The 24,044-nt window shown below is 36.7% G+C and overlaps 1 protein-coding gene across 1 annotated transcript; it reads left to right on the forward strand.

Annotated features, from left to right (window-relative positions):
• Positions 1-8,228: 8,228 nt before the first annotated feature.
• LOC128226425 (melanopsin-like) lies at positions 8,229-17,697 on the forward strand. The gene is made up of 5 exons (XM_052936302.1): positions 8,229-8,443; positions 12,121-12,248; positions 14,952-15,241; positions 16,286-16,373; positions 17,324-17,697. Exons 1-5 carry the CDS (start codon positions 8,229-8,231, stop codon positions 17,695-17,697), a joined length of 1,095 nt encoding a protein of 364 aa, XP_052792262.1.
• Positions 17,698-24,044: the final 6,347 nt, after the last annotated feature.

Genomic DNA, 24,044 nt, shown 5'->3' on the forward strand with positions numbered 1-24,044 from the left:
ATAAATTAAAAAAAAAACAACTAATAAAACTCCAAAAATAAGCATAAAAGAAACAGAAAATTTGTTTATTTCAGTGTAAGAGCGTATTTTATTTCACTCGTGATCATAGAAAAACTAAATTTTCACTCGTGACTTCGCCACCCGTGAAAATATGTTTTTCTATGACACTCGAATGAAATGACAAATATTCTCTATATATTAGAAACCCAAGTATGTACAAATTTGTTGAATTAATGAAATCGCATAATGTAGTCGAAACAAGAAATCTAAGTAAATTCATAAACCAAGCATTTCTTTTAAGAAATTCTGTGATAAATAATATGATTAAGTCTATGTAGTAATATAAATTTTATGACATTAGCCTCCCGAATTCCTATTATCCTGGTATTTCAGATATGTAGCATTTACGTTTAATTTAGATATTTACCTTTTGTATAAAAATAATTATCTCTAAATTATGTTTTTTTTGTCTTTATTTTTTCTTTCTTTTCCTTGTTATTTGCCATGAATCATTGTGACCATAATATTTATTATTTGGCATATCATGTTTTGTCAAACTCTAAACCCGTTGAGATATGTTCCATTCACTAAAGACAAACACATATACGAACAGTGGCACTTCGTGTAACCAGTCTAGTCTATGGTTAACATTTATATATTAACATTTATTATTGTATTTTTTGTAACCTAAACCAAATTGGAGACGAGTTCCATTACCTCCTTAGATGTCCACACTTTAATAACGAACGAAAAACATTATTACCTTATGTAAATAGAAATACTGTAAATATTCTCGGATTTAAATCTATTATGAACGAGAATAATGAAACAAAGCTAGGTAATGTTAGCAAATTTGTCATGACAATATGTAAAACACTGCAAACCCCACCTGGCATGGACTAAATCTCACGTCAATAATATGTTTATATCCAAACCCTTAAGGGCTCACTGGTTCCAATTTGTACTTTGTTAGATTTTGTTAGCTGTATTAAGATACCGTACAGCCTGGTTGAATACCAAATTTGTTCTATATTACAAATGCAATTTGTATTAAATGTATTTACCTCTTTTCACATGCTGTTTATGCTGAGTGTATAATAAAACTGTAAAGCTATAAAACTATATGTTGAGTTGTTATGCCAGGAGTTGTATAAATATCGTCGTTCATTAATCGATTTTAACTAAGTGCTCAGTGTTCGCCTAATGATCAGATGAGGCGTTGCTTTACTAATAACTTAGAAAAGTAAAATGTTTCAACGATCAATATGGCAATTCAAGGACGGTCTTAACTATCATGTTATTTTAGAAAGTATAATATCGTATTCTGTTTTTGTTCTTAAAAGTACAGATATATGTCTGAGACTTTTCGAAATCCGACTGTCTATAATAACTGCATTTGGGCATCCCTTTACATTTGTATAATTTGTAACAAGGCTATTGAAAATTTATACATAAGTAACCTAAAAGCATAGCTTTGAAAAACACACTTATTATGTAGTTATAACTAAGTGGGCAACATATATCTAAAATCGATTTTCTTCCTAAGTAAACCACTAAGGCACAAAGTTTATCCAGGAGGAAAATCCACTGTATTTCAGTGTATTTTATATTGTGTGACTAGTCTATGGTATTCTTTTAGCATTAATAGCTCATGTAAAGGAAAACATGTATGTAACAACAATTGGGATTATAAGTATCTTCCATGGCCAAGAGTGTAGGATAGGTTCATCCAAACCCGAGCGTAGAGTGATTTTGCGAAAACGAGGTTTACCGAGTTTCCGCAAAACACTCTGCGCGAGGGCTGGGATGAACCTTTCTCCCACCTTAGATAAGTAGATCCAAAATTTAACCATGCTAGAAATTCTTATCTTGCCCACGGGCAAAGATAAAACAAGTGCCCGTATATATCTTCTCTTGAATGGTCATCACATTGTAATTATCTCCCTTGTCGAAGACTGTCGTCTGTAGCATCATACAAACCTTGTCTTGTGGCAATATTTAGAATGCTTATTAATTATTTCTCGCTTCAAATGTCTCCATAAAACAGTTTTCACGCTTTACTCTCCTCAGAACTATTAAAGACCGATTTGACTATTTACATTATCTGAATGACTGCGCGCATATCCAAGACCACCACGAATTATCACATACCCATACGCATTTATTTTCACTACGCAAAAAAGAGTAACAGCAAAAGATACATTTTTACTTAATTTTGTTTAACCGAGGTGGTAGAAAAAACTATCTATACCTTTCAAAATAGAATTTATTTCAAGAAACTTCTTCCTATTGCACTTTGTTTTCCAAATAACGTTTTGTTTTTATTTATATTTTTAAATAGTGTATTTATGTATGCGATGTTTGGGGATATTGTGAAAGTGCGTTCATAGAATATTATTCGAACACATTTTGGTGTTAAAACGTATAAGTAACTCTAGTTTCTGAATTCCTATATATCGGGTCTTCATTTCCATTTAAAAGCTGTGTACTGATGCATGCCAACGAAATATATAATGTCTTTTGCATATGCAGTAAAAGACCGAACATGCTTATTCGCCTATTTCAAATGTTTCTGGCGGTAGATTGACATATTGAACTAAAGAACCTTACCTAAACGGGCCCAAGATTTAGCTGTACTGTGGCCATGAAGGACAACAGCACTATAAAGCCCACACGCACCAGAATGGAGACATGGTCCTGGCGTAATTGGAAGCTTCGTTCATCTTTTCTTCTGTGTCCGACCAGAAACACAATCGTCTTAACGACATGAACAAGGTTCAAGCACATTGTTCTCGGGTCAATATTCCACATTACCTACCATTCGGAAGGACGAAGATCTCAAACTACTCGAGAACGAAAGGGCGGTTTGTAAAAGTAAGAGCGATGCGTTCATTATTTGCTGCGGAAATCATCCTTCGTTTATGTAAAAAATTCCACTTCCGGTTCCCAGTGTAAAGGCATTTTACGCGAGCTCCGCATTCCGACTCGACTCGATTCTTTCCTTGGAACAATCGCCCAAAGACGCCCTCCGGAGCCATGTCTTACAGGAGGAGAGAACTTGCTGTGCACAGGTGAAAAACACCGATTCGCATGTGATAACATTGCAGTGTATATCAACAATGTTTGGATAAGTTAAATAGGTTGGTGGTTGGGAGTCCTTGTATAAAGTTTCAATGCAATACATCAAGTAATTGCTGAATGACAAATGCAAACTTGCATGCACAACTTTAACGATAGTGTCTATGTTGAATGATAAAGGACCATATATAATATGTATTATATACAATACAGAGTAATCCAACTTGATTAATTGAGTAGGTTGAATGGTTGCGGACACATGTCTGAAGTTTAAATGCAATACATTATATATTTGCTAAGATATTTCCTTTAAAGTGGTTACGGGCGAAACATAACCAAAATTTATAAGTTGAATAACAAAGGGTCATGATTTTCATAATATGCAAATAGGGTTATATACTTATATTACTTGCTTAATTCAGTAGGCTGCATTGTTGAGTGCTATTTTTAAAGTCTCAATGCAGTACATCACGTCGTTGCTGAGTTTTTGACTGAAATGTGGTTACATGCAAAGCATTTAAGCCAGAATTTCTAAATTGATCAATGAAGGGCCATAATTTGCATTATATGCAAAAAAAGAGTTATCTTACACGATTATAAACTAGATTGGATGGTTGAGTATCGTTGTATAATGTTTCAAAGCAATACATGTTGTATTTGCTGAGATATTTAATTAATTGTGGTAACATAAAAGGGTCCTAATTATTCACAAATCAAATTCTAAACTGTGATATATATGATTGACTAAAATGGTGGTAAACAAGAGAATCATATTATTCACAGATTTTGTTTTTGACAGTGCTGTTTGATAATTAGTAATAAAAGTAAAATAATAATAATAATAATTAAATAATAATAATAATAATAATAATAATAATAATAATAATAATAATAATAATAATAATAGAATGATAAAAGTGATAATAGTAACAATGACAACAAGTTGTTGTAGTATGAGAAGGATTAGCAGCAGCAGGTGGTGGTGTGGTTGGTGGCAGCGGCGGCGGATGCGGTAATGGAAGCAGCAGTAGTAGCAGTCGTAATAGAAGTAGTCATATATAGGTCTGGTTCGAGAAAGGTTTGCGGGGTGCATATTGAAGGGATATACTCACTTTAAGATCATATGTTACTCCCATATGAGGCAAGCTCGGAACAGGACAATTTTTAAACCAAAGCTCTGCTGGCACCGCGGTTTTCACTGCTGGTACGAATATTAGCCGTTGAAAGCGTTGGAAATACATCTTTCTATAAAAAAAGATCAAAGATACAAGAAAACCTTTTACACGTCGGATATACATGAATTACAACACTAGCTCACAGAGCTATTTCCCGACAAAATGAAACATATCAATAATGCAACACAAAACCTTGAAGTTAATAAATGCATTTCTAATAAGATTAAAAGTTAAATTGTATAAGCGAAATAGTTAAGACATAAAATAATAAGACATTTCCAAACGGCTTTAAGAATTGAACTTGAAAAAATATATGCATGTGTATAATAGAGATGGACAGGTGATCATGTACAGAAGTCCCAAAAGCGAAAGATGCCCTAAACGATATCAAATAATTCATAGAATAATTGACAAAATATAATTTACACTGCCAGTAAGGTCAGACACCAAGTTTCATGAAAAATATAACTGTTATGCTAGTTCCTGCTTCAATTCTTACAAAATCAGACGAAATGCGCAGGCTCAACACTGAAAACGCGAATCACGAATTACGATTGGAAGGTTAAAGATGCACTCTTACTCCCAGATAAGGTTTACCACAATGAATACAATTGATTTAATATACCAAAAGGATGAATGATTGTCGAAAACAATGGTTCTTTTTTTAGTTTTCAGCTATTAAATACACGGTAAATATCTAGCTATCAGTAATTAAATTCTGAATAAGTTTGTCACTTTAAAAATTATGCCGATCCCCCACCCACCCAAACACATTATTTTGCTATCATGCTTGACCACAGGTTGATCACACTCGTCTTTGTGTTTCAGCAGAACAGCTGCTGCCATTTATCAACTCTGGCCCTGAACGAACAACAGACATACATACAAATATGACGAGGCTTTTATAACGCTGTACCCGTACATTAAAATATTGAGCATTAATATAGATCTAACCACTGTATATGTTTTTAAAAACAAAAACACACATACATGTTTTTGCATTCTGATTTACATTGTATTGTACAGCACTACATATATGTTGTGTATGCATTCTTAATTTACACTACCGTTTGATAACGAGGCTTGATCATATGGTGGCTTCAAGATAGTTTATAGTCGTTATTTTATTATCTTATTAACCATCATTTTAGAATTTTCTATAATTAACTGTTTTCTTTATGAAATGAACGGTGATCAGACCAAACGTCCGGAGTGATTAAAATCATAATTAAGTTGTTAGTAAACCATGTTGTCATTTCCAAGTGTATATTTGGTGATAAGCAATCAACAGGGGCTGTCAGGGCTAACACTGCATTCAGAATATACTTCTCAATATAATTTAAGGACAACAGTTTGTTATGCGCACCTTTTACATAGTGTCAAAGGCAATCGACATCATTTCAATAACACATCCATGGTGTTTTACATTTAGTAAGTGAATACAAACAGGAAAATAAAACTGAAAACGTGTGGGAGCAAAACGTCCAGGTACTCTTAAAATAAAATGAGTTTGACCATATTTGAAGGGTAAATATGATTTGAGATGTCAAGTAAATCTGTGGACAGGAATTTGTTCACAATTAACCAATTTGACTTAGTTGAGAGTTATTGCGTAGTGCCGATAGAGGCGTACGACGCATTCCACTCTAATACAACAACATACATGTAGAGACCTTAACATGGGGTTGGTAAAACGTTTGCTTAAGAATTTGATTTCAAGATGAAGTACCACAGGAAATGGCTATAGTGTGGGTCAGAAATTGTAAATGACCTTTATGGACAGGTTCTAATGGAAGTATTTCAAAATAAAACCATCGTTTAAATATGATCAACTTCGTAATACTTATACTGACGTTTTACGACTTGTGTGTCCTCTTTAGTATGAGAACCGTTGTGGTCTTTCTTGGTAGATCTGGGGCGAGTGTAGCCTATTCAGTGTTGGAAGTGTCAAGGAGGATCAAAAGCAGATGTGTATTGCATACATTCTGTGAGTGGTGCGTGTTCGAGCACGGGTTAGGAATTGGAAAAACTTTTAAGCACCATACAGTGCCATAAACACACTGGCAGTGCAATTCATCCTAGATAGCATTTAATCTCTCATATTAAGCTTAAAGTTTTGGTGAAATGGGCGAATTGCCACTCGAGTGAGTCATATGAACATAGAAATATAATTTTCATAGGTGTTTGGCTTTCTGTTACATGTTGGAACATCCGGTGTTTGCTTGACACGCGCGGCATGCATCCACGGGCACATCGGGGCCGCTCTTGCCCCGCGTGTACCTGTTCACGAAGACGGACTGCCAGCTATGCGATGAGGCGAAGGATGCCCTGGAACCCATCATGCACAAGGTACTTAGTTGACATTTAATTGAAAAAAAAACACCACTTTTAGCTTAATAATGTCATACTGACAAGAAATAGCATTGGTTTTTAGCTCGACTATTCGAAAAATAAGGAGGGCTTTATTACTTGCCCCAGAGTCGGCGTCGGCGTCTGGTTAAAGTTTTAGGGCAAGGTGGGATTTTCCCTTATAACTCCAATACCCTTCATTCATTTCACTTAATACTACACACAGTTGTTCAGGGCCATCACATAATAAGGTTAGATAACTCCATATTATCATTGATACAAATTATATTCCCTGATTGACTATGAAACTTAAAGTTTTAGGGCAGGTTTGGATATTTATTAATAACTCCTATATCCTACTATCAAATGACTTGATACTTTACACAGTTGTTCAGGACCATCACACAATGAGGTAACATAACTCTATAGTATTCTTAATGCAAGTTATAGCCCCTGATTGACTTAGGAACTTGGGTTACTTCATACAATACTACCCGTGGGTACGTTGTAAACTAAAGATGAAGCTTCCTGGTTAAATATTTCCACTTGGCCAAAACTGATAGTAAGTATAACTATTCTTATCTAGAGATGATTTTATTAGATTGATGATGAAGTGAGTCCGTCGGGAAGTTAATGGGAATGTGACACAGTCGGCGTGGATTACCCAGTTTCATACATGATTTATCAATATTTCATGGAAGCACATGCGAGAAGTTGCAAGTGGACAAGTCATATATGGTTCACTGCAGACTCTATAATCAAAATAAGTAGATACATATGAACTGGCAATGTGTTTACCTTCTTTCTACCCGACGAGTTCTCTTAGGCGTACACTTTACAACTTTGTCAGTTAATTCAAGATTATAACTTTATCTACTGTCGCATTTCGATTATATGTACTGTATGTATTAAATATACTACAAAAAGGTCACCTACGAAGTCATTTTGAGCTGATTAGTGATGTCTTTACCTAATAGTTCCTCAACCGCGTTTTTTATCTGGACTGTTCTGACATGTATAATGTATATGCTTTACAAATGTCTGTGCATTTTCACAAATTGCCTTTTATTTGTTATGCGTGTTCTTGTTAAACAAAGTTGTGTGCGTATTGAAAATGACCTTCCTGTTATGATTTACGGTGATGTAACATGGTAACTAGCTCATTTGAATATTTCTATAGATCAAGCAATAACTATTACTGGTAATGAGCTTGGATGCTGTATACAAACAACTAGTAATTTTTTGAGCCCTTCATATAATGCAGTATTCACTCCCGTTCATACAACTTTCTCAGTCATCCGCATTTCAGGAAGCCTTTTGATACTTTTAACATTATTTTGCCATTTTCTTTTCATGGCCAATACAAGGTGTCATTTAGAACTGTTTCCGTTTACTTAAAGTATCGTGTCCTTTGATTGGCATAGAATCACTATTAGTGGTAAACCATCGATCGTTTTACAGTTTCCTTCGACTTGAGACACCTCATCCAATAGTCACCAAGTAGTGCCTATGCATTTTATGGTACTATGCGAAGACATTGTGATTTCCAAACGTGGCTGAAAGTTAATAAATTTTAACGTAAGATTTATAGTCGTTTTTTTTCTAATGGTTTCATTAACTAACATTATGGATAACAATTCTGCGGCGATGAACGCTAGCCACCCAGAAGTGCACATAGGGAGCCCGCTGGCGATTGCGTGTGGCTGCGTGCTCCTAGTCGTGTGGCTGGCTTCTCTTACGCTATGTTCGGCGGTGTTGCTCGGTCTATGGCGGACCCGGCAGCTTGGGGCTCCCGTCAACCACCTCGTCGCCTTCCTACTCGTAAATGAACTATTCGTCAGGTAGGGCCCATGTCGGGTACATTTTTATGATTCCATTGTGTATGTGTAAATTGTTTTAAGTACGGGTAGAAAAAAATGTATGATGTATCTTAACTTAAATGGCTTTAATGTCAGAAATGATACCAACGGAAGAATGGCATGTTTAGTGCTAGTGTTTAGAATATTGAAATATGATAATTATTGCGACACATGTACAATGTTTAATTTATACTTATTTACTTATTACTGGGTAAAAGGACAAAAACATAGACATGCTAATTTGTATTTTGGAGTTATTTCTTAACTGACTGGCATGGCCATATACACAATTTTCTTGACTTCATTTACTCAAATATTGCCGCTTTTTAAGAATAATCCTATAATAATAAGGTGTTTTTTTGACCTCATATAACCGGTTGTGATGTAAACATTTATAAGATAGCACACTTGGTTATAATTGCAGTGTATTAGCTATAACTTCATTATATAAAGCTAAACTCTTATTATGTAATGAAAAAAGTCACTATAGAGAACTAAGACCACATTATGTAATGAAAAAAGTCACTATAGAGAGCTAAGACCACATTATGTAATGAAAAAAGTCACTATAGAGAGCTAAGACCACATTATGTAATGAAAAACGTCATTAAGCTAATGTTTCATTATATCAAGAAAAAAAACATTCTTTACTGGTTACAAATGTTTTTAAATCTGGCCAGTATTTTGGGAAAGCTTTTTTTACCGTTTACCCCCTGGTTGTGTATAAGGTTAGACATCCGACATGTAGACATTCAGTACGTGACGCATGTAGTAGGTTAGACATGCGACAGGTAGACGTTCAATACGTGACGCATGTAGTAGGTTAGACATGCGACAGGTAGACGTTCAATACGTGACGCATGTATTAGGTTAGACATGCGACATGTAGACGTTCAGTACGTGACGCATGTAGTAGGTTAGACATGCGACAGGTAGACGTTCAATACGTGACGCATGTATTAGGTTAGACATGCGACATGTAGACGTTCAGTACGTGGCGTATGAAGTAGGTTAGACATGCGACATGTAGACGTTCAATACGTGACGCATGTAGTAGGTTAGACATGCGACATGTAGACGTTCAATACGTGACGCATGTAGTAGGTTAGACATGCGACATGTAGACGTTCAGTACGTGACGCATGTAGTAGGTTAGACATGCGACATGTAGACATTCAGTACGTGACGCATGTAGTAGGTTAGACATGCGACATGTAGACGTTCAGTACGTGACGCATGTAGTAGGTAAGACATGCGACATGTAGACGTTCAATACGTGATGCATGTAGTAGGTTAGACATGCGACATGTAGACGTTCAGTACGTGACGCATGTAGTAGATTAGACATGCGACATGTAGACGTTCAATACGTGACGCATGTAGTAGGTTAGACATGCGACATGTAGACGTTCAGTACGTGACGCATGTAGTAGGTTAGACATGCGACATGTAGACGTTCAGTACGTGACGCATGTAGTAGGTTAGACATGCGACATGTAGACGTTCAGTTGGTGACGCATGTAGTAGGTTAGACATGCGACATGTAGACGTTCAGTACGTGACGCATGTAGTAGGTTAGACATGCGACATGTAGACGTTCAGTACGTGACGCATGTAGTAGGTTAGACATGCGACATGTAGACGTTCAGTACGTGACGCATGTAGTAGGTTAGACATGCGACATGTAGACGTTCAATACGTGACGCATGCATTAGGTTAGACATGCGACATGTAGACGTTCAGTACGCGACGCATGTAGTAGGTTAGACATGCGACATGTAGACGTTCAGTACGCGACGCATGTAGTAGGTTAGACATGCGACATGTAGACGTTCAGTACGCGACGCATGTAGTAGGTTAGACATGCGACATGTAGACGTTCAATACGTGACGCATGTAGTAGGTTAGACATGCGACATGTAGACATTCAATACGTGACGCATGTAGTAGGTTAGACATGCGACATGTAGACGTTCAATACGTGACGCATGTAGTAGGTTAGACATGCGACATGTAGACGTTCAATACGCGACGCATGTAGAAGGTTAGACATGCGACATGTAGACGTTCAGTACGTAACGCATGTAGTAGGTTAGACATGCGACATGTAGACGTTCAATACGTGGCGCATGTAGAAGGTTAGACATGCGACATGTAGACGTTCAATACGTGGCGCATGTAGTAGGTTAGACATGCGACATGTAGACGTTCAATACGTGGCGCATCTAGTAGGTTAGACATGCGACATGTAGACGTTCAATACGTGGCGCATCTAGTAGGTTAGACATGCGATATGTAGACGTTCAATACGTGGCGCATGTAGTAGGTCAGACATGCGACATGTAGACGTTCAATACGTGGCGCATGTAGTAGGTCAGACATGCGACATGTAGACGTTCAATACGTGGCGCATGTAGTAGGTTAGACAAAACGGAGACGCGAATATTAACTAGAAAGCTTGATAATTATCGCAAAAATAAGTGGTTAACACGAAACAATTCGCGAACGTTAACAGGTTCTCTTACGGCAGTTATAAGCCACCATAGTATGATCTGTCTCAAATAAGTATGTCATAAATAAGTATGCATCTGGTCAATCATGTTTATACGATTTTAGTTTTCAAAATTATTAATAAACACAAGTCAATTTTTGAATGAAATTGCTCGATGTGCTCAGAAAGACATCAAAATGGCCCGAAAATTCCCGAAACAAATGTTGGTGGGTGACTTTCGCCCATTTTAGTGGTGATTTTCCTTCATTAACAACGTATAAAATGGTGGGAATTTAAAACTTATGACTCCTCAATGTACTGGATATTTATTTGCATGCAGCATTGCACACATTTTTTAGGAAATTATTTCATAGATTGTTGTTTTGTTTTTTGCCAACTCGTGTCCAAATGCAACAGTACCTTTATTTTGATGAATAACTAAATTCTGTGTTGATTTCGGGCTTTCAAAAGTCAATAATAAAAAAATTCACTTTAACTGTTATACAATGTTTATTTCACTTTTTGAGAAATGCAAAATGTGTGTTCTACCCCTTGTCAATAGATTCTATGCAGTGTAAAAATCGAGAGAAACTCCTGTGGTTTCAATAATAATTAATTTTATAATATTTCTTGCGACTTTAAATGTAGTTCATTTTTTCATCGTGAATAATTTGCATGTTTACCTATGAAAGGATACTGGTTTCTAAAGTTCAGCTCACAATACTAAGTAGTGCACTAAACAAGAGATATTTCTACTGGCGTCATTTACATATGGTAATATTGAACATATCTACATAATATTTTTGAGCACTGCATGGAGGGAGATCAATTATTGGGCCGAATAAATACTGACTATGGTTATGGAAGGGTTTGTTAGCTAGTTAATTAGTTAGTTAGTTAGTTAATAAGTTAGTAAGTTAGTTGGTTAGTTAGTTAGTTAGTTAGTTGGTCGGTCGGTCGATCGGTCGGTCAGTCGTTCGGTCGGTCGGTCGGTCAGTCAGTCGGTCGGTCAGTCAGTCAGGTCAGGTCAGGTCAGGTCAGGTCAGGTCAGTCAATCAGTCAGTCAGTTAGTTAAATTGAGACTTTTCTGAGGAAGATGGGCTGGTGTCATCAGGTTCATATATGTAGAATGTATGTTTATAATCAATTGTGACGGTATTTATGACAGGTTGCTGGGCTCACCGCTCATTCTGATGTCCATGTTCGCGCGTCGTTGGCTGTTTGGTGATGCCGGGTGTGTTTTCTACGCGTTCTGGATGACCTTGCTCGGCGTGACGTCCATCTCACTATTCACCGGTAACATTGTCGTTATCGAAATAATTTTGTAATGTATCCACGCCCACCTGAGCACACACTCCTCATATTCGAAATACTTTAACAGAATCTTCATCTGCATGGGACTGTTATATAAAAGTATATGGTTGCAATTTAACTCAACCGACTATTGAGCTCATACATGGCCATTGCGATCGCCTATTTTTTTCACGGCGGGGCCGGTACGTAGGACGTATTTTGTTGTTCATTTCAATACTCTTGTTGATCTTTTTCTACAAGAACTTCATGGGAAGTTTGTTTCTATACATTCCATATCAAGTTTGACGAGTCATAAAAAATCACTTAAGTTTAAGTGCCAAATTGTTTGCCTTGAGGCCAGTTTTAACTAGAGTTTCAACGAAAAGAATGGGGATGTCGTATTTTTAAACATTGATTTCCGCCAAATAACTTAAGCCATCATTGGTGGATGGTAATGAAAGTTGGTGTGTACTACCACTACGCACTACATACACGTATTATTATTACTTTTAAGAAGAATCAGCCATTACAATATTATAACAAGACAGCTTTTGATGCAAGACATCGACGACGCGGCTGAATAGATCAACATGTAAATATATTATAATTAAATTAGAATGTTGATACACGTAAAAAGTTTAAACGTTCTTATAAGTGTTAGAAATAAGCGGTAATTTAGAATACATGTCCTTAAATGTGAAACATGTCCACATTTAAGGTCGATATCAGGTGTCGGCCTATTACAGTAAACTGAGCATTGCGATGTTCTGTTATGGTAGACGTCTCTTTGAACGACAAACGTTACATGTGATGCCATGCTTGTGTGTAAATGTATTGGTGTTTGTCTTCTCGCGCATATTGGCTGCATTAAGGCTTGACCCCGCACATATTGGCTGCATTAAGGCTTGACCCCGCACATATTGGCTGCATTAAGGCTTGACCCCGCACATATTGGCTGCATTAAGGCTTGACCCCGCACATATTGGCTGCATTAAGGCTTGACCCCGCACATATTGGCTGTATTGAGGCTTGACCCCGCACATATTGGCTGCATTAAGGCCTGACCCCGCCATGAACGTTTTGTATAATGCCACAAATGACATGAAAAAGGAGTGACTGCAAATCCCAGTCAAAACCAGATATAGAAACAGAAATAGATACAAAAGCTCCGATTGCGATGTCCTAGAATTTTGCGAAGAGATCTCGGTGTATAACACCGTTACTCGGGATACAACTTTCTTGGGCTGAATCAATACTGAGTCCACCATTTCCCAGTACTACCCTTTAAATGCTGCGCGCTCGGGACAGAAGATAACGGTACCATGTTACATCGTCTTTCAGTTTGACGCGCCGGGATTTGAACCCCAGACCTTCCACATCCGAAGCGAGCTCTTTACCAGTCCACTGAGCTATCGGGGCGGTCAAATGGCAGCTACTAGAGTTGTTTCTTTTATTGTACTATAACATGAGCTAATAGTACCATGGTGTTCTTGTCTTTAACTTATGACAAGTATGCGAGTTAAAACATAGTAGCGATTTTCAAGCACAGCAAGTCTCGCCGGCGACCAGTCACAGTCGAAAGGAAGCAAATGATTTTGATAGTTTTCGTTAAAGCGAAACATCATTTGTGCGAACAATATTTTTCACTTCTTGGCTTCCTCAATCAGTGTCTTAGGCCTACTTTCCATCATTTATGTTTGTTTAAAATCGTGTGAATTAAGCTTTGAACGTTATTTTTATATCTCTCGAATTTAAATCAGTGAATCAAGTTCGAGTTTTGGCAATTATATACTATTATCAAATACATAAATTACACTAGTATTCAAGTCCTTGTACTCTCACATGCTTATTTACAGAACCAGCTATAGGACAACGTGTATATGCTTTGTGTTCATAGAAAATCAGTACCTTTAACATGGTTGCGACATGCCTAAATAAACACTATTATTACAAGACAGACAGAACACACATGTATAATAAACTGTTTATGGCCCCGCCTCATGACAGTCAACAAATCATAAGTCTGAGAAGTTTGACTCCATAAACACACATTTGTAAATAATGGCAAACTAGTCAAAGTACTGTAAATCCTGCAGTGGACTGTTGGCAATATGTTGCATGAAGAGGCGTATTGAAATATGTCCATGGTATGGAGCATGTTTTCACAGTTAACGAAACGGTCCACTATATATGCCGATTAATAACGTGTGATCATTGTGCGAAATGTTCAAAACTTATTGGTATGATTGGTACGAAATGTCCTCAATATTCTCTGGATAACAAAGTTACAGAGTAGCCACGAACCTTTCAATCGAACAAACGTAAATGGCACACTTTTTCAAAATAAATCTCGGATTATGTATAAAGTAGTACAAAATAACTCAAATGAAACTTGACATGGATTAAGCAGTCGTCCATTTGCGGTGCAGATCATTATTTAGAGCAAATTTGTGATGTTCATTTAATAAACTCACATGAATTCATTAACAAACATTTAGAACAATTTTATAATGGCCCGTGGTATGAATGACAGGTTCCTTCCAGCAGTACTTTCAGCTCTTTGATTATAACTGGTTTCAAAGTAAAAGCTAACGCTGTCCATCTTGTTCATAACGAAACTCATGTTTTTATGATCAACACTTATAAATGTGCACATACATGTGTAACATGTAACCAGTGTCTAATATAATACTATCAACATTGCAGCCATCGCCATATTCCGATACATTATCGTGTGTCGATCGCGGTTCAGCTCCTGTCTCACGCCCGCTTTGTGCAACCTTGTCGGGGGTGGTTGCTTCCTGCACGGGCTGGTGTGGGCGGTCGTGCCGCTCACTGGGATCGGACACACGGGATATGTGTACGAGCCGTCGCGTCTGTCGTGCACGCCCGACTGGGACCCGCCAAACGTTGGCTACATTTCCGGCCTGTTCACAGCCTCATTCTTCATTCCTGTCTCAATAGCCTCATTCTCCTTTGTACAGATCAAACGAAAGGTAATTATACTACTTTAAGCATTTATTTTAAAATAATAAATTCGGGGTTTTTAATGTCTTCTTACACGAAATGTGTCAGTATAAATATCAGAACACGGGCATCATAACAGTTTTGAGAAGTTTGCGTAACATCTTTGGATTTCAAAATAAGTTTGTAGTAATGTGAAAGTATGACATTTACGTCTGGGTGAGAATGGCTGCTTCCTTTTTTGCTCGTCATTGTTGCTTTTTTATGAAAAAAATAATGTAATAGCAATTGTTTGAATGGTAGTTTGAAAATGCAGTATAGGATTTTTAAGACACTTGCCATAAAGTTTCACCATGATGAGCCGGCATGTCGGGCATTAGACCCAGGACCTTAAAAAGTCAAGGTCAAGGTAAAAGGTCAAAGGTTGAAATGATCCTTGTCCGGGCTGTTTGTTGATCACCATGATGAGGCGCTGGGTATGTACATCAAGGGTCAAGGTCAAGTATAGAAGTAGAAGGAAAAGCCTATATCACAAAGATCAAGGTCATACTTAGAGGTAAAATGTGTAAATGAGTACTGTTGATTGGACTGGGCCTTATCAAGACTGTATCTTTACCAACGATTATAGGAATTTCAAAAAAAAAATGTATCTTTTGTCATTGATTATAGGAATTTAAAAAAAAATGGAATTCACCATGCTGAGGCGTAGTTTCGCTGGTACACGTATTGTTCAGCACCATGTTATTCTGTGTTGAAATTGCATGGAAGAGCATTATGTCTGTGTCAAAGGCTCGATATGTCGCCATTTGGCGTCTTGTTTAAATTAAAGATCAACTAGCTCATTTTTTTGTAGATTTCATCTTTACTCAAGCATAAACTTTGTATCAAAGAAATAATTTTAAATCTGACTTCGATAATACGTCTAAAGTGCAAACCAAAAACTTTGTAGGTCTATCGTAGGAGGGAAAAAAATCGGCCCAATATATGACCATGATCGGATAAAGATAAATTTTTGTCTGACACAACTTTCAATGTCTATAGAATTGTCCTATTTACTAACGCGCTCGAGATTGCAGGCCCACCGTCACCGGCTGCGGCCCACAGCATCGGCCCGGTACATCCAGATGGAACACGACCTCACCGTCCTCTGCGTCATCACCATGGGTACGTAACTCTGTAGGAATTCTTTGTCGGCTCAACACAACTTTGGTGCTGACTTGCATACACTTAATATCAAATATGTTTTATTAAACATGTAAATACATGCAACTACATGTACCACCTTTACGGAAATTAAACGCCATTTTTATAATGGGAACTGGTCATGTATAAACGTACGTATGCTTACAAAGTCCGTATGTTCGTCTGTCATTTCAATAAAGTGGCTCTTTCATTTTGTGACAACGGCTATCTACTGATAGTTACATTAACATCACCGTCGGGCACCCCCGAGACCATCTACGATATGCTTTTAAAGTGTAACGGAATTAAGTACCGTGGTTGCCGACGATGCATTTATATATGACACAATTGACACCAAAGTTGGGTTGACACTTGTTAGATGCGTTTCTTAATATATTTTTTTATTATTTAATGTGGCCAGACCGCGCACATTTTGTAATTTGTGCCTGACGGTTTTGCTACCCAATTGAGCTGTTAATATTATTTACCGTTGATTATTATGTTAGAAACATGTATTCAAGTGTTCAGGCTCGTTCCCCAAAAAATCACATTTAATCATTTAGAAGCGGTCTGACAACCAACCCATTTAAAAGATCAAAACCGCAAAAATTCCATGTAGTAAATATGCAACCGTCATATTTCCTTTAATCATTAATGGTATTATTTCATGAGGTTTGTTTAAAAGCGCACTGACTAGAACAGAGACATTCTATAAGCATTTCGCGCTGTACACTAAGACATGGACATTTAAATTTGGTATCCTAGACAATAAGTCGGCTGCGGCTGGCATGCCGACTTAATCGTTTAGAGGACCAACAATAACACTAATCATTTCATAGCGTTTGTAGTTGTAGGGTAACCCGTTCATCTCTGATAAAATAAAGAGTTTTTAATATCGACCATGCTTCATAATATCCTCTGTGCTATTCCAGCAATGTTCCTGTTCTCCTGGACACCATATGCGGTAATAGCGTACCTCCATACTCTGGGAATTGCTAGCGGAATTGTCACCCCTGAACTCTCGCTTGTCCCCCTTGTCTGTGCAAAGACAGCTGGATTTTGGAATCCGGTGATTTTTAGTCTGAAGAACAGGCCAGTGAAAGAATACATTGTGGCCAATATATCAGATGCTTTTACAAGATTGGGGTCTGCCTTGCGGTGTGGGCGCAAGAACTTCGTTGGTATACGGCATTCGAGAGGCAGGAAGCCCGATGTTAATATTCCAGAAAGTCCCGAAGAGGACCGTTTCAGAACGACACGGGTCGAAGGAGCCGGTTTAAGGGTCGTCGAGGAGTCGAACGTCTAATGACCGTATACAGCCAGGACACGTCTAATGGCCGTAAAGCCAGGGCACGTCTAATGGCCGTAAAGCCAGACCACGTCTAATGGCCGTATAGCCAGGGCACGTCTAATGGGCGTATACAGCCAGGGCACGTTTAATAGGCGTATAGCCAGCGCACGTATAATGGCCGTATAGCCAGGGCACGTCTAATGGCCGTATAGCCAGGGCACGTCTAATGGCCGTATAGCCAGGGCACGTCTAATGGCCGTATAGCCAGGGCACGTATAATGGCCGTATAGCCAGGGCACGTCTAATGGCCGTATAGCCAGGGCACGTCTAATGGCCGTATAGCCAGGGCACGTCTAATGGCCGTATAGCCAGGGCACGTGATAATCACGATCAGATAGTCTGCTTAAGATATAGTTTTACGTTTTTTGCGTCATCCAGATGAACCAGATAAACCGTTCTTGAATATACACGTATATTTCTGAAGACACTGATAGCTTGTGGGTTTAGATGCCGCAACAAAAAAATACCTTTCACAAATTATATCCCGGTATTGACAAAGTTATGGTTTTGTTAACGTACCTGTCATCGTCAGCGTGCCAAATAAAACTTTAATGTTATGGGTCGGACGAAACGGAAGACGCGTAATAAGGGCCAAAAAGGGTATTTCGGTAGCTCAGGCGGTTCCACTGAATATAGCAGAAGTCAGTCTTGCTAAGCGTAATAATAAGGCTTATGATGTAAAAACTTTGTTAGATAACTATGTTTTTCTTATGTGTGGTTAAACCCAAACTCTGTTTATTTGAAGTGTTCATATTGTGTTTAAAAATAGAGTGTTCGATGTATTTAAGAAGTCATTGTTTGAAAATGTTAACAACAGCTATACCCTATGTACGTAAACATACCTTAAGGAATTCTTTGGAATTGAATTTTATCTAGATGTTTTACCAAAAATAATAATAATGGCTTTGTCTATGCTTAGACTGTCGCCACATAAATTATATATTGAACAGGGCGATATGGAGTAATTGTATTTTGTGTAACTCTAACGATATAGAAGACGAATACCACTTTGTCATAATATGCCCTGTGTATAAAATATCAGAAAGGAGTTGATAAAAACTCTTTATTTCATGCTTTTCGATGAAATATGGGGTTTCATCAGTGAAATAACAACAGTGAAAATATCAACTTACAGAACTACTTTTAAAATTCTTTGTAGTAACTTCCCCTTGATCAAAACAGAACACTTCACTTTGAACCAGAAAATTTTGGCAAATTTAAAGAAATGTTTTATAAATTTAAATCAATATTTATTTGGAAATTAACAACTTACCGTTTATTACCGGTTATCCCGTTTTTCAAACGTTTCCTTGATCTTGAAGCTGAATGTTCGAACCTTTGCTTTCATGCCAAACAATTTACAGACGAAAACAACTGTTCGAACATAAAAAGAATGCTATATCATCGTTCAAATGTATTTTGAACTGTTTGTCGTTGTAATACGTAAAACGAACTTCCCGGAAAATTCACACAACAATTTACAGATATTCTGATATTTTCTCCCCACCCACGCCTCAAAATATGTCAACAAACTAGCGTGGTCCTCATCACTACATTGAAAACGACCTGTCTACAAGCAAACCAGACTGGTCTCTGACAGTAAGATGACTGAATATCCATGAATCATGAAACACACTCTAAAACTAAGAAAAATGTCTAAAATCCAATGATCATTAGCCGCATTTGTTTTGCTAACACGTTTGACCTTCCAAATTTTCATTCATTAAATCGCGGCGTAGTAATTTGGTTAAATGTATTCCCGCTTAAAATAAAAGTGTTTTCATTATTTAAGTGAACAATTGTACACTTTATTGATTACTGTTCATAAAAGCTTTGCACTTAAAACGAGCGAATAATAACATATAAGAATGAATAGCAAATAACTTTTTCTCAAAAAAACAGAAATAGAAAAGTTGACAGCTATAAATTTGCGTGAGGGGCGCCCCACGGGTAGCGGCGTAAATAACACCCTTTTCAAAAAGGGGGTAATTAAGAAATAAATTTAAAAAAACTCCAAAAATAAGCATAAAAGAAACAGAAAATTTGTTTATTTCAGTGTAAGATCGTATTTTATTTCACTCGTGATCATAGAAAAACTAAATTTTCACTCGTGACTTCGCCACTCGTGAAAATATGTTTTTCTATGACAGTACTCGAATGAAATGACAAATATTCTCTATATATTAGAAACCCAAGTATGTACAAATTTGTTGAATTAATGAAATCGCATAATGTAGTCGAAACAAGAAATCTAAGTAAATTCATAAACCAAGCATTTCTTTTAAGAAATTCTGTGATAAATAATATGATTAAGTCTATATAGTAATATAAATTTTATGACATTAGCCTCCCGAATTCCTATTATCCTGGTATTTCAGATATGTAGCATTTACGTTTAATTTAGATATTTACCTTTTGTATAAAAATAATTATCTCTAAATTATGTTGTTTTTTTTGTCTTTATTTTTTCTTTCTTTTCCTTTTTATTTGCCATGTATCATTGTGACCATAATATTTATTATTTGGCATATCATGTTTTGTCAAGAAACTGTGTTATTTACATGTTTACGACATTAAACAACTTTGTCTGTCTGTCTGTTAATCATAACTCTAAACCCGTCGAGATATGTTCCATTCACTAAAGACAAACACATATACGAACAGTGGCACTTCGTGTAACCAGTCTAGTCTATGGTTAACATTTATATTTTAACATTTATTATTGTATTTTTTGTAACCTAAACCAAATTGGAGACGAGTTCCATTACCTCCTTAGATGTCCACACTTAAATAACGAATGAAAAACATTATTACCTTATGTAAATAGAAATACTGTAAATATTCTCGGATTTAAATCTATTATGAACGAGAATAATGAAACAAAGCTAGGTAGTGTTAGCAAATTTGTCATGACAATACGTTAAACACTGCAAACCCCACCTGGCATGGACTAAATCTCACGTCAATAATATGTTTATATCCAAACCCTTAAGGGATCACTGATTCCATTTTGTACTTTGTTAGATTTGGTTAGCTGTATTAAGATACCGTACAGCCTGGTTGAATACCAAATTTGTTCTATATTACCCATGCAATTTGTATTAAATGTATTTACCTCTTTTCACATGCTGTTTGTGCTGAGTGTATAATAAAACTGTAAAGCTATAAAACTATATGTTGAGTTGTTGTCAGGAGTTGTATAAATATCGTCGTTCATTAATAGATTTTAACTAAGTGCTCAGTGTTCGCCTAATGATCAGATGAGGCGTTGCTTTACTAATAACTTAGAAAAGTAAAATGTTCCAACGATCAATATGGCAATTCAAGGACGGTCTTAACTATCATGTTATTTTAGAAAGTATAATATTCTGTTTTTGCTCTTATGAAAAGTACAGATATATGTCTGAGACTTTTCGAAACCCGACTGTCTATAATAACTGCATTTGGGCATCCCTTTACATTTGTATAATTTGTAACAAGGCTACTGAAAATTTATACATAAGTAACCTAAAAGCATAGCTTTGAAAAACACACTGATTATGTAGTTATAACTAAGTGGGCAACATATATCTAAAATCGATTTTCTTCCTAAGTAAACCACTAAGGCACATACACAAAGTTTATCCAGGAGGAAAATCCACTGTATTTCAGTGTATTTTATATTGTGTGACTAGTCTATGGTATTCTTTTAGCATTAATAGCTCATGTAAAGGAAAACATCTATGTAACAACAATTGGGATTATAAGTATCTTCCATGGCCAAGAGGGTAAGATAGGTTGATCCAAACCCGAGCGCAGAGTGTTTTGCGAAAACGAGGTTTACCGAGTTTCCGCAAAACACTCTGCGCGAGGGCTGGGATGAACCTTTCTCCCACCTTAGATAAGTAGATCCAAAATTTAACCATGCTAGAAATTCTTATCTTGCCCACGGGCAAAGATAAAACAAGTACCCGTATATATATTTTCTTGAATGGTCATCACATTGTAATCCCTTGTCGAAGACTGTCGTCTGTAGCATCATACAAACCTTGTCTTGTGGCAATATTTAGAATGCTTATTAATTATTTCTCGCTTAAAAGGTCTCCATAAAACAGTTTTCACGCACCTTTCAAGAAATAATGCTTTACTCTCCTCAGAACTATTAAAGACCGATTTGACTATTAACATTATCTGAATGACTGCGCGCATATCCATGACAACCACGAATTATCACATACCCATACGCATTTATTTTCACTGCGCAAAAAAAGAGTAACAGCAAAAAATACATTTTTACTTAATTTTGTTTAACCGAGGTGGGAGAAAAACTATCTATACCTTTCAAAATAGAATTTATTTCAAGAAACTTCTTCCTATTGCACTTTGTTTTCCAAATAATGTTGTTGTTTTTTATTTATATTTTTAAATAGTGTATTTATGTATGCGATGTTCGGGGATATTGTGAAAGTGTGTTCATAGAATATTATTCGAAAACATTTTGGTGTTAAAACGTATAAGTAACTCTAGTTTCTGAATTCTTATATATCGGGTCTTCATTTCCATTTTAAAGCTGCACTCTCACAGATATACCATTTTTACAACTCTTTTTATTTTTCGTCTTGGAAAGGGCAAATTTTTGCATAAACTTCTACAATCAAATGATTTAAGATTGCTGACAAAAATCTGATCGTAGATTTTCATATTTCCGTTCGATAATTAATGTTTTGTGGCTAACGGTTTAAGAAAAATGCATAAAACATCATTTTTCGAACTTAAATATAAAAATCTGCTATCTATTTTTTTTGTCAGCTATCTACGTGCAAATTACTGGTTTCTATAGATTTTCGCATAATTGGCTCGTTCCAAGACAAAAAAAATGTTGTCAAAACGTTCAATCTGTGAGAGTGCAGCTTTAAGACAAACTTTTTTTGAAGTTTGTATGCTAATTCGAAAAATGGAGAGTGTACTTGTTTTGTTACGCGAGTGATACTAATAAAAGCACTTCTAATGTTGTCGTTTCGTTGGTGTGAAGCAACAATGCAAAATAGTAGTAAAACTAAATACTAACATGGGCACGTGAGTATGGTTTGTTGTAATCAAGCCGGACAAATAGATTTTCTCCGGGATCTCTGGTTTGTCCAACAACACAATATCACACTCTCGCGCAACATCGTGCCAACGAGACTGGGTTAGCATAAGTTAATGTCACTTTCTTTACAATTGTCGTGAAATAAATACAACTAAAACTGAATACTTTCTAAAAGAAAAAAATCACATGCACCGTGTAGTCGCAAAAAAAACTTCGATATTGAAATATTTGTGTTTTATTTAAATAGTTATAATGATGAAATTGACGGATCATCACAGTTTGGATTAATATATTCCAATGCATTGATTGAAACCCGGTATCACTTGCATTATAAGCGTCGATCTTAACCTTTTATCTCCCTGTAGCTGCGTTCAAAGATGGGGTAATAAGCTACATGTACCGATGTTATTTTCAAACGACATTTCAAACACTGTGTACTGATGCATGCCAACGAAATATATAATGTCTTTTGCATATGCAGTAAAAGACCGAACATGCTTATTCGCCTATTTCAAATGTTTCTGGCGGTAGATTGACATATTGAACTAAAGAACCTTACCTAAACAGGCCCAAGATTTAGCTGTACTGTGGCCATGAAGGACAACAGCACTATAAAGCCCACACGCACCAGAATGGAGACATGGTCCTGGCGTAATTGGAAGCTTCGTTCATCTTTTCTTCTGTGTCCGACCAGAAACACAATCGTTTTAACGACATGAACAAGGTTCAAGCACATTGTTCTCCGGTCAATATCCCACATTACCTACCATTCGGAAGGACGAAGATCTCAAACTACTCGAGAACGAAAGGGCGGTTTGTAAAAGTAAGAGCGATGCGTTCATTATTTGCTGCGGAAATCATCCTTCGTTTATGTAAACAATTCCACTTCCCAGTGTAAGGGCATTTTACGCGAGCTCCGCATTCCGACTCGACTCGATTCTTTCCTTGGAACAATCGCCCAAAGACGCCCTACGGAGCCATGTCTTACAGGAGGAGAGAACTTGCTGTGCACAGGTGAAAAACACCGATTCGCATGTGATAACATTGCAGTGTATATCAACAATGTTTGGATAAGTTAAATAGGTTGGTGGTTGGGAGTCCTTGTATAAAGTTTCAATGCAATACATCAAGTAATTGCTGAATGACAAATGCAAGCTTGCATGCACAACTTTAACGATAGTGTCTATGTTAAATGATAAAGGACCATATATAATATGTATTATATACAATACAG

This window comes from Mya arenaria, chromosome 3, assembly GCF_026914265.1.
Source record: "Mya arenaria isolate MELC-2E11 chromosome 3, ASM2691426v1".
Taxonomy (NCBI): Eukaryota; Metazoa; Mollusca; class Bivalvia; order Myida; family Myidae; genus Mya; species Mya arenaria.